We start from the raw sequence: 13,020 nt of genomic DNA on the forward strand, positions 1-13,020 counted from the left end.
AGCTTCCTATTTGTTTGTGAGGGACAATGTCACACCCTCTAAATCTGACTGCAATGCAAGACCCAGGTGGGACAGACAGGAGAGGACACATTTTGCGTTTTTGTCCTATTATTGCTCTGTCTCTGCTAGACAAATGGGGTGGGGGGCGGGGTAAGGGGAATGTTAGGTAACAGAGTGTGGATGTGATGTGAATAGGAGCACAAAATTCAGGCAGCTCTTTTACAAATCTTGGAAAATTCTGCTCCTTTACTGAAACAGAACTGAAGAAGAATTGACAGCTTCAATGACCTATAATGAAAAACACACAAAATATTTTTATTGATTAAAGTCATGTCAATGAAACTAAGAGTCAAATGATAACATTAATGAAAGCACAGTCTTTTTAATGAATAAGGTAATAACAATATCCTTAATATCAAACTTTCATCAAAGGTTAAAGAAGAAAAAAAGCATAAAAGCAGTGAAAGGAAAGTGTCAGGAAACAGGGATCATGCTGCTGCTGCTGCGGACAGTGGTGGATGGAGTCAGATAAGCAAAGGTGAACAACCTGATAAGCAGCAGCTTCCTGTTATGGAGAGTGAAGACTCTGATAGGTAAGCTGACAGCAGTATTTAATAGTAGGTAATTACTCTTTTCCTATAAAACAAATTCCAATTTGAGCAAATATTCATGATTAACAAATTTTATATTTTTACTACGGAGATTGATCCTTGCTTGGTAATCAGAAAAATGAAAATCAACAAACAATGAGATACCATTTTAAAAATTTAAAATGATAAATATTTTATTTAAAAAATAACAACCAGAATGACACATAGGAGGAAAAGGCACTCCCGTGCACTAGTGGTACATGAAATTGGCACATCTTTTCCAATGGGTAATAGAGCTAGTTTCAAAATTTCAAGTATGTCATCCCTTTATCCCAATAGCTTCACTTCCAGATCTACATCCTACAGGAAAACATGACTTGGATGCATACACACTTACAGATTGTAAGGACATTAATTATATATTATTACTAGAGGCCTGGTGCATGAAATTCAGTGCTGGCACCTGGGACCGCGGGGCATGCGGCTTGTCCCTCTCCCGGGCCTCATGCACAGCCACTGGTGCCCAGGGCCGTGGGGTGGGCTGATTTTCTCTCTCCTGGGCCACAGCCCCAACCACTGGCACCCTGGACTGCTGGCAGGTGGCTTGTTCCTCTCCCGAGTCCCTCAACCCAGCCTGCACCCTCTCCAATCCGGGACCCCTTGGGGGATGTCGGATTGCCTTTCACATTCTGGGACCGCTGGCTCCTAACAGCTCGCCTGCCTGCCTGCCTGCCTAATCACCCCTTACCCCTCTATCTGCCTGCCTGATCACCCCTAACCACCTCTGCCTGACTGTCTGATCGCCATAATGCTCCCCTTCTGGTCTGATCACCCCTAACCACCTCTGCCTGCCTGTCTGATCGCAGTAATGCTCCCCTGCTGGTCTGATCACCCCTAACTGCCTCAGCCTCGCCCAGCACCCGGGACCCAGGATTCCCTCCTCTGGCTGGTCCCAGGCACCTGGAATCTGGGCTTCCCTCTCTCTGGCTGGCCTAAGGCACCAGGACATGGTCGGGCTTCACCCAGGCATGGCACAGCTGCAGGGGACCGTGGGCAGGCGGCTTCCCCGGGCAGCAACCTCAGGTGCCTGGGACTGCAGGGTGGGTGGCTTGTCCCTCTCCTGGGCCACAGCCACAGGCACAGGTGCCCGGAACTGCGGGCAGGCGGCTTGTCCCTCTCCCAGGCCGCAGCCTGGCTGGTCCCCATTCCTCTCTCCCCAGTGTTGAGTGTCTGAGCAGTTAAGGCATGATGGTGTGAGGGCGTGATGATGTGAGGGTGTGGTGGCCATTTGCATATTAGCTCTTTATTATATAGGAACTGTATAAAATATACAGTAGGTCATGTTATGTGTTTATATATAATATGACTGCTTATGTACATATTGTATATATTGTATCGTGTATATACATTAAGGATATTTATACAAATGATACTTATATACATATGTAAGGATATTTATTACAACATTACAAAAGAGTTGTAGGTAGTGTAAATACCTATCTATAAGGAAATACATTATTATACCCATAAATTAATGTAGTATGCAGATACTGGAACAAATGGGGGAAGTTCTGGTCTACAGAATACTGATTGTTACCCTTGTAGTTAAAGCATTGGGTTTAGTGTCATGCCTTAAGGAAATTTGGTGAGAATACTTTTACTATCCATTCAGTTATAAAAGGAAGTTATATGCTATACTGTCACTCTACTTTGTTTCCACCTAATTTTCTAGTTACTAGATTTTGTGTTTTGTTCCTAATACCTGATCGCTCAAATATTGGGCACTAAAATTAATCAGAAAAATGAGGGATTTCACAAGGTAATTTATTCCATAGCTTATACACAAATTTCAGTATATTGGGTAAAACCTACTAAAAAGCATCAGGGGATTACTCTGCGAGGTGAGGGGCTGACAGACCTTTTCTCTAGAGTGCCAGATAGTCAGTATTGTGGGCTCTGTGAACCATCGGGTCTCTGAAATCTGGCATAGACACTAAGTAAAGGAGTGGGTGTGGCTGTGTTCCAATAAATCTTTATTTACAAAAACAGGCTCTGGGCTGGATTTGGCCTGCAGCATTCATTTGTTGACCCTGCATTATAAACCAAGGTGCTCCTAGTGAGTGAATCTTCTTTTTGAAGGGTACACTGCATGCATGCCTTTATCCTTCCTTTTTTGGGAGAATACATTTCAGTGTGCACCACACACAATTTTTCAACAGGGGCTGCATATTACACAATTAACAAAAATAGTTTATAAAGTAAGAATATTACCTGCATGCTTCCCCCTTTATTTCTATTATACAATTTTAATATGACTAATTACAGTGTGCTTTGTACATCTGAGTAGTGTAACATATTCTAGGATTGGATGACTTTCATCCAGTAAGAATTCCTGTCATCTTTTTAAGCATGAGAAACATCACAATCTGATAATGTAATCTTATAGATCTAGAAAAATTTCATGGGGTCTTTATTTGTATGATTTGTGAATTTATTATGAAATACCTAGTCTGGCATGTTTTAAACCATGTAATATTACAGGTATGTAATGAAAAGACTTTTAAGTATTACAAAAATTCTTTAGAGTCATTATGAAAGGATTAAAAGCTACAGCTAAACATGAAGAAGATGAGATTATCCAAGCCCATACCATTTAGCTACAAAGTCCTTAAAAGAACTGTCTGTACCAGGGTAGGCAACCCCTGGCATGCATGCCAAACATGGCACGCCAGTAACTTTGGCTGGCATGCGAAACCCTCACTTATAATCTACCATTTACAATTTTTTTCTTAATATCGACTTCTTTATTTTTCAGATAAATTCAGTGTCGGTGCATCTTAGATAAATAAATAATTTGGGGTCACAAATAAAATCTCAGCTCTGATTTTTCTAACTAGTTATTCGGGGTCTTGAAGTGTTCACTGTATTAGAAACATCTGTAGTTTCTGGGGGCTATCTCCTGTATACACCCACCCCCTTGAATTTTTCAGGAGCATAAAGGATTCCTTAAGGCCAAGGGAGACAATCTTCTTTCATAAGTCAGATGAAGATGTCAAAAAGTACATTCTAAATTTTCTGTTGAATCCATTGATTCTATTGCTGTTGAGTTGCCATCTAAACCCTTCCTATAGTCACACTTGATCTTTACTCCCGGGTTGGCCTTGCTGATCCAGATTCCTGAGTCTTCATGTTGACTCACATTTGGACTTCCGGGTCACACCTATATTTACTTTACATACGTATGCTTGTATGCTTAGCCACTATGCCAATTACCAGCACCCTATTCTGACAGCTGGGCCTCCTAGCTCTAGCCACCCACAGCCTCCCTCACACACTGGAAAGCTTATAGGGCGCTCACGTCTTACCCCGTATCTTTGGGAATGAGTTATCCTTTGAGCTTCATGTTTGTTTTTTTCTGCTAGCAGGTGTTACTTAGAACAATTCTAAACTGACAGAAAGATTCAAATAATGCTACAGGGAAGACCAGATGTTCCTTTCTTATTTACTTATCTATCTATCTATCTATCTATCTATCTATCTATCTATCTATCTATCTATCTCTCTATCTCTCTATCTCTCTATCTCTCTATCTCTCTTGTTTATTTATGCATTTATGTATTTATGTATTTATGTATTCATTTTACCATATCTATACCCTAAGGGCACTTTATATCCTATGAAGCATCTTTGTTTAGGTAGTGGGAGGTCCCATGTCTCCTCACCAAGTGTAGTAAGCAGCAGCTTGCCTGAGGTTCCATAATTTAGATTGGACCTGCAAGTGATCTCTTTGCCATAACAATGAAATTTCCCAGGTGACTGGAGTTTGCCTCAGGTTTTAAAATATTTAAGTTATGCCTCACATGGAAGCCAGTCAACAGGAAGCTCTGAATCATAAGTAGGTTAGTGGTTCTTACAATTGCTAAAGCCCCAGGCATAACTCATCAGTATCCATGGGTGACCAGTAGGATTGTATCTTCCAAGTCAATTGGGGGTGAACAGGGAGATTATGCATCATTCTCATAAAGATCTGCTGGCTCACAGTTTGAGTAGGTAGAGAAGGGACAATATTAGCCCTGGCCAGGTCCTGGCTTCCATTGGTTTTCTGTGGTTTGTATGATTTGTTACATATAGAAGGGAGCATAGTGCCTTCTGACTTCATTATGTTATATTGAATGACAATAGAATATGCTCAGGGCGAAGTGACCTCTGTAATCTATTTGTACATAAATTTAGTTGCCAGTTACATAATAGCTGAGATGCCCTGAATTACAAACCACAACATAAGTACAGGTAATAACCAAAATTCATAACATTTTCTGAAAACTGCCACATTTGAATGTTAGAAACCATGAAAGTCCCACATTGGGGTTTATTTGGGAACCAAAAATAGTTTCAACAAATGAAGTTCATAACTCTTTTTTCTTTTCTTCACTGTTTTCTGAGCATATGTTTTTGCTCTATTATCTCATTTAATCTTCCTCTCTGAATTAAGGTAGTAATATTCATATTTTGTAGAGGAGGACCTTGAGCCAAAAATGTGACCTTTTTGATAACAAAGAGCTGGTCATTATAGCACTAGGATCTGTGACATTTGCCATTATGTTAAGCTGACTCTAATTAATTCACTGAGCTATACTTTCCTCAAATCATGACTGTGATATCTTTTTTTTTCATTACATACTTCATAAAACAGTTATATAACTTACAAATTTAAAGTGTATGGGATAATTAAAGTTTTACTATTAGTTCTGACATTATCTGAAATATTCTAAGAACTTATTACATTTGGAAAATATTTTTATATAAATATTAAAGAGTAATATTATTTCACACCTTTTTTGTACACAGTAAACAACCACTAACTTCTACTGGAAAATATAAAGAAGAAAGGAGACCCCATAAATCTGAAGGTTGCATTGCTGGTAAGACTTCAAATAGTGAATTACTCTTGGTGGTCCTACCATAGATGCAGTAAGGGTAAGGAAGTTTTAATAATGAAAGAGCAGGGAAAAAATACCAAACAGTGTTTAAGTTGCATGTATAGTTTTTCTTAATCTCTTTCTTAATAGAATAGTAATCAGTGTTATTAACAAAGTTAATTGTAGGCAATTCAACATCGGGGGAAATATCATTTGGAAGGAAGTTCATTTATTTAGTCCTGACCCCTAAAATCCCATATGGTATCTTTATGTAAAAAAGAAAAAAGATTTTAAGTTAGGATGGTGTATGTTTCCTCTATATGCACATTATACCAAATTGTGCTTGTTCTAAAAACAGATCTTTTGTTTAGTTTTAAATGTGAATGAATTACATTTAGCAAATGAATACTTATTATTACATAGTGATTTGTCTCACTAAAATAACTAAAACTAGAAACTCAGCAATACTTTTCAGGCAGCAGAAACAAATGGCAAAGTATAAGAGCTACAACACTTAACCCATGTGCAAGAAACCCAATGAGATTTGTTTTTTTTTAAGATATCTACCCATAGTACTGAAGTCAGAAAGGCAATGCTTGTTGAGAAGCACAGCAAATTTTTCACATTATACCAACAAAGTCTCACTATAATCAACTTCATTCATCAGAAGTCAAAACAGAATGAGATATGTTGACTTCATTAGCTGGATAATTGTCAGGACACTGGGATTTCTTTAGAACAAGATGCTCTGTTGTCACTGGTAATGATAATGATAATAAATATTCAAACAGTTCAATCTGGGAGTCAACAATTTTTTTTTAATTTTGTTTTATTGCTGATAAAACTACAAAGAGTATTATATATGTCTACTTTTTTTTCTCCCCCTGAGTTTCCCCTGGCCTCCCATACCACTCAGTGTCTTGTGTCCATTGGTTATGCTTCTATGCATGCATACAAGTCCTTCAGTTGATCTCTTACCCACCCTCCCAACCCTCCCCAGCCTTCCCACTGTAGTTAGACAGTCTGTTTGATGTTGCTGTGCCTCTGTATCTATTTTTGTGCATCAGTTTATAATGGTCTTAATTATCCATAAATGAGTGAGATCATGTGGTATTTTTCTTTCATTGACTGGCTTATTTCACTTAGCATAATGCTCTCCAGTTCCATCCAGGCTGTTGGGAATGGTAAGAGCTCCTTCTTTTTCACAGCAGCATAGTATTCCATCATGTAGATGTATTACAGTTTTCTAATCCATTCATCTGCTGGTTTCCAAATCTTAGCTATGGTGAATTGTGCTGCTATGAACATAGGGGTGCATATATCCTTTCAGATTGGTGTTTCTGTTAACTTGGGATATATTCCTAGAAGGGGGACCACTGGGTCAAATGGGAGTTCCATTTTTAGCTTTTTGAGGAAACTCCATACTGTTTTCCACAGTGGTTGCACCAGTGTGCATTCCCACCAGCAATCCAGGAGGGTTCCTTTTTCTCCGCATCCTCTCCAGCACTTGTCATTTGTTGATTTGTTGATGAGAGCCATTCTGACAGGTGTGAGATGGTACCTCATTGTTGTTTTGATTTGCATCACTCGGATGATTAGTGACTTTGAGCATGTTTTCATATGTCTCTTGGCTTTCTGAATGTCCTCTTTTGAAACGTGTCTATTTAGGTCCTTTGCCCATTTTTTTGATTGGATTGTTTATCTTCCTTTTGTCAAGTTGTGTGAGTTCCCTATACATGTTGGTGATTAAAACCTTACCAGAGATAACATTGGCAAATATGTTCTCCCATGCAGTGGGCTTTCTTGTTGTTTTGTTGATGGTTTCTTTTGCTTTGCAGAAGCTTTGTATTTTGATGTAGTCCCACTTGTTTATTTTCTCTTTAGTTTCCAGTGCCCTAGGAGCAGTATCAGTGAAGAAATTGCTTCGGCATATGTCTGAGATTTTGTTGCCTTTGGATTCCTCTAGTATTTTTATGGTTTCCCATCTTACATTTAAGTCCTTTATCCATTTTGAGTTTATTTTTGTGTATGGTGTAAGTTGGTGGTCTAGTTTCATTTTTGTGCATGTATCTGTCCAATTTTCCCAACACCATTTATTGAAGAGACTGTCTTGACTCCATTGTGTGTTCTTGCCTCCATCGTCAAATATTAATTGAGCATATTGGTTCGGGTTGATTTCTGGGTTTTCTATTCTATTCCATTGATCTATATGTCTGTTCTTGTGCCAGTACCAGGCAGTTTTGAGAACTGTGGCTTTGTAATACAGCTTGATATCTGGTATTGAGATCCCACCTACTTTGTTCTTCTTTCTCAGAATTGCTGCAGCTATTCGGGTCTTTTTTTACTCCAGATGAATTTTTGGAGAGTTCGTTTTAGGTCTGTGAAATATGCTGTTGGTATTTTAATGGGAAGTGCATTGAATTTATAGATTGCTTTGGGTAGTATGGACATTGAAATGATGTTGATTCTACCAGTCCATGAACGTGGTATGTTCTTCCATCTGTTTTCCTTCTACTATCACTTTTTTCAATGTTCTGTAGTTTTCTGAGTAGAGGTCTTTTACCTCTTTAGTTAAGTTTATTCCTAGGTATCTTAATTTTTTAGGTGTGATGGTAAATGGGATTGCTATTTTAGTCTCTCTTTCTGCAAGTTCACTATGGGTGTATAGAAATGCCATAGATTTCTTGGCATTAATTTTATATCCTGCTACATTGCCGAATTCATTTATGAAGTCTAATAGTTTTTGATGGAGTCTTTAGGGTTTTTATGTACAATATCATGTCATCTGCAAATAAGGACAGTTTTACTCCTTCTTTCTCAATTTGGATGCCTTTTATTTCTTCTTGTCTAATCGCAATGGCTAATAATTCCGTTACTATGTTGAACAGGAGTGGTGAGAGTGGGTATCCCTGTCTTGTTCCTGTTCTTAGGGGAAATTGTGTTAGTTGTTGTCCATTGAGTATGATGTTGGCTGTGGGTTTGTCATATATGGCTTTTATTATGTTGAGGTATGATCCTTCAATTCCCACCTTGCTGAGAGTTTTTATCAAAAATGGGTGTTGAATTTTGTCAAACGCTTTTTCTGCATCAATTGATATGGCTATAAATAAATAAATGAATGAATAAATAAATAAATAAATAAATAAATAAAAATGTTAGTGTTTTTCTAGGTTTATGTCTTTCTCATTTGTTTTGCTTTAACAAAACTTACTAATTTAAGAAAGAACAATAATAGTTGGTAGTATTTTCCCCCCTGTGAGAGCCATCTGTACGAGTTCATGTTTGGTTAGGGCAGTTGACAGTAGCAAAATAAAGCAGAGACCATAGGTTTTGTGATGATTGCATGTAAGAGTTAGTGGGGAGAGAGCAATCTAAGGTGACTAATAGGTTTCCAGGTAGTGCACTGGCATGTTTTCAGTTTTTTTTGTTAATCCTCAAACGAAGGCATTTTTCCATTGATTTTTAGATTGAGTGGAAGGGAAAGGGAGAGACAGACAGAAACATTGAGGTGAGAGGGACACATTGATTGGTTGCCTCCTGCATGCACCCTGACCAGGGACAAAGTACCTGCAACCAAGGTACTTGTCCTTGACTGGAATCACACCTGGGAAATTTCAGTCTGTGGGCCAAAGCTCTATCCACTGAGCAAAACCAGGTAGAGCCTGCACTGGCATTTGGATAGGACAAAAAGACTAGGACTTTACTGAATAGCAGGAAAGAACAACAGTTCATCAAGAAAGACCAGTATTTTTCCATATATGTTTAATGTGATGGTATACCCATGGATATCCCTACATTTTGGATACAATTTCTTTCACTTTTTGTCCTGTCAACAACTGCCTTTGATAGATGAGCCATGATATTAGTTTAATAGGAAATTTTAAAAGGATTAGTAATGAAGAAAAAGAAATCTGTAATCATTAGACCTTTTTTTATTATATACTAGAGGCCTAGTGCACGAATTTGTGCACAGGTGGGGTTCCCCAGCCCTCCCCGATGAGGGTCGATCAGAGGCAGGGCCTGTCGAGAGGGTCAAATATTGGAAGCTATAGCTTTCCTCCAGCTGGATCTAATTATACTTTAAAGATGGCCAAAAGAAAACCCAGAACAGCACTGTTTTGCATGTCACGTGAAGTTGTTTATGTATTGTTTGCAAAGGTATATCAAGATGGAAGATGGCCCTTTAATGATTTTTGCGTTCTTCCCGGGACCCTACTCTGTTGCCCAATATGATCTTCCTGTCTGTTTGTTTAAAAGTATTTCTGTTTGTGAATGTGCCTACCCTTCGCTGTTGCTCCTGGCAGCCTGCAGGTCTTCTTTGCCACCCCATTTAAAGAGAGATTGAAAGCTCACCTAATCTGCAAGACACTGCAATGTCACAAAATCCCCATGCAGCCTCACTACATTCCTCTGCAAAGGGCCACCATCCCGTTAATGCTTAGGTCGCCTTTTTAGCTAACTTGGAAGGTTGCCTGGTGCTGCCTTCCCTGGAGGGAGAATTACACACCTTGACTGCAATATTAGCAGAACCCTCTGGAGACTCTGGTCGGGGTCAGAAGGGACTGATAATTATTTCCTTGTGCTTGCATGAAATGTACATGCACCAGAGAGCTAGGCAGTGATCAGGGGTGATGGGGGCCAATTGGGGTGGGGGCCAACTATAGGGAGTGGCCGTGGGTGGTTGGGGGCCGGCCAAGCCCCAGATCAGGGAGTTGGGGGCAGATTGGGGGCTGGGCCAGCTAAGGGGGCATGGAGGGGGGGAGTGTGAACTCAGCCCAGATCAGGCTGGTTGGGTGCTATAGTGTGCATCATAGCCACTGGTCATTCTGGCCATTCTGGTTGTTCTGCCCTAATGGTCGCTGGGCTTTTATATATTATGGATAATATTTTTTTCAGTTAGCCCAGTTAGTTGGTTGATTCATAACTGTATTAAAGGGAAATTAAACCCCGTAAAGTTAGAGAAATTTGTCAATGAGGTGTATTCCTTTCCTTTCCTTTATTGGAGCTTTGATACTATAGAACAAGTCAATTTTTAGGATTCTGTATTTCTTATTCTGACTAAATAGGAATGTTGTAGTGTCACATAATTTTCTGACATCATTGATTCACTTATCCCTTTCATGTCTTTATTCTAACTGTTATAGGTCTACAGAAAACTCGAAAACAAGTACCGTCGGAAAGAAAATCAAGGACAGGTATTCAGTGAAATCAACTTTTATATTGTAATCATGTATAACACATCAATCCAAATGATATTTTCACGTAATGTAATTTTGTTAGATGTTTCTAAATGCACCCCTAGGTTTGTTTATTCACTAAAAAATTTACAGGACTCATCAAGTAGGTGTGCTCATACATGAGTTTTATTACAGTGAAAGGTTTAAAGCAAAATCAGCAAAGAGAAAAGCTGCATGCGACAAAATTGGCAGACATCTGGTACAAGCTTCCAAAAGTCCTCAACCAGTGGAGTTTCCAGGATGTGCTTAGTTATTCAAGTGTCAAGTACTTTTGTTTTTTTTTTTAAGTATAATTTATTGATTTTTTACAGAGAGAAAGGGAGAGAGATATTGAGGTAGAAACATTGATGAGAGAGAAACATCGACCAGCCGCCTCCTGCACATCTCCTACTGGGGATGTGCCCGCAACCCGGGTACATGCCCTTGACCGGAATCGAACCTGGGACCCCTCAGTCCACAGGCCGACGCTCTATCCACTGAGCCAAACCGGTTTCGGCGAAGTGTCAAGTTTAGACCACACACATGAAATATATTATATACCGGTCTTGTTAGCTTCAGTACCAAGGTTTCCATGGCATACTAATCACATAGGCATCTTCCCCATCACATGTCCCAAAATTCTAGATTCCCAGAAGGAAAGCAAGTGTTCAGCATGGACCGCATTGGTTGTACAAAGTATTTAGGCTCAGGGAGCCACTATTCTCAGTTAGGGAAAGGGGGAAACCCTCCCCAGATTCAGGTTTTCAGACAGCAACTGAAGGGTAGCCATTTAAGCAGGACTTTCTAAGGATAGCCGACTCAGGCCAGCTGTATGAAATGTTTCTGCACAGCAGGTATAGTCCTGGCTGGATTTTTGGCTTTGGCCTATAATTTTGTTTTTAAAGCAAGTAATATGATAATATAACATGGTACTGCTTTCAGTCGCATCATCTATAATTGCTTGCAATGCTGGCCACTTTTGTGACTCTTGGTGAGTATTTCACAGGTATTTGTACATAAATTCCTAGGGCAATATTAAGCAATGATCAGCTTTCCTTTTTATCCAATTAATATTTCAAGATAATTTTTACATAAAATCAGTATAATGATTTCTAATTTAATAGAATAAAAAGTGTCCTTTAATTATATGCACGATTCATTTTTATTTATATTTCACTAAATTCCTGTTTATGATTACAAAGCAAGTTATTCAATACTATTTATGAGCTATTTTCTTGCCCCAGTATGTATACATTTAACACTATTTGCTTTATTTATGTCTTTCCATATGCTACACGCCATTGTGACGATAATCCCCATTTTCTTATACTTGAATCTCTATCTAAATTTTTAAGGTGACTGTGTCTTGAAAACAGCATAAATATGTTGATATATGCTAATAGATGATTCAGGGGATACATTATTTTGAAGAAAATTACTAAGACTTATTTTTTAGAGCAGTGTTAGGTGCACAGTCAGATTGAGCGGAAGGTACAGTGTGCGCCCATAAACCACACAGCCCCAAACACACAGCCTTGCTCATTTTTTACATCCTGCACCAGAGAGGGACATTTATAACAATGGATGGATGTGCACTGAAAGTGTATGATGGCACATACCCACCATTACAGTGTCATACAGAATCATTTCACTATCCTAGAACTCCTCTGTGCTTTGCTTATTCATCCCTCCCTTCTCCCTAATCCCTGGGAAACACTGATCTTTCTTAGTCTCCATAGATCTGTCTTTTCCTGAATATTGTATGGTTGGATTCATACAGTGGGCATCTTTTTGCATGTTTAACAAATGAAAATTCCAAGGTAAATGGATGTAGTTATCCAAGGTGTTTTTGATCTTAATTATTTGTTGTTGTTGTTCATCAGCATCGGATCTGATGACATGTCCCATACAAGCTGAAAGTGAACAGTATCTATTGGCATTTGTCACCTAAGGGAGAGGGTTGAGAAAAATAACCTATGCACTGCTGCAGAGCACTAACTGTGTGGACCACCCTGCTCTATGCGGTGGGAACAGACACACTCTAGTAATGCAAGGAGACAGTCTCAAGGGAATCTACTTTATACAACTGGAATCACAAAGTTTTTCCTACTCATCTTGCAATATGAAATGGGGCCAGAAAGAGTCTCTCTCCTATGTGTAGCTGTGCTGCAAAGTATGGTGTCTGGTGATTAAGCTTCCTTGGGATAGAGTGTTTCATCTTAAATTAGCTAGTCTTTACTGAAGAGTTAGACAGTTTGTATTGTGTTACGGCAAAATAAGTATGCTCTCTTCTGA

At 39.1% G+C, this 13,020-nt stretch overlaps 1 protein-coding gene across 1 annotated transcript in view; it reads left to right on the forward strand.

The window, feature by feature from the left end:
* Positions 1 to 13,020, forward strand: part of LOC132235830 (ankyrin repeat domain-containing protein 36C-like) — a 165,488-nt gene that overhangs the window by 104,102 nt on the left and 48,366 nt on the right. The window contains exon 9 of the mRNA XM_059698882.1: positions 10,654 to 10,704. Within this exon, the coding sequence (XP_059554865.1) occupies positions 10,654 to 10,704 (51 nt within the window). The remainder of the gene's footprint in view (positions 1 to 10,653; positions 10,705 to 13,020) is intronic.

This window comes from Myotis daubentonii, chromosome 1 (genome assembly GCF_963259705.1).
Source record: "Myotis daubentonii chromosome 1, mMyoDau2.1, whole genome shotgun sequence".
Lineage (NCBI taxonomy): Eukaryota > Metazoa > Chordata > Mammalia > Chiroptera > Vespertilionidae > Myotis > Myotis daubentonii.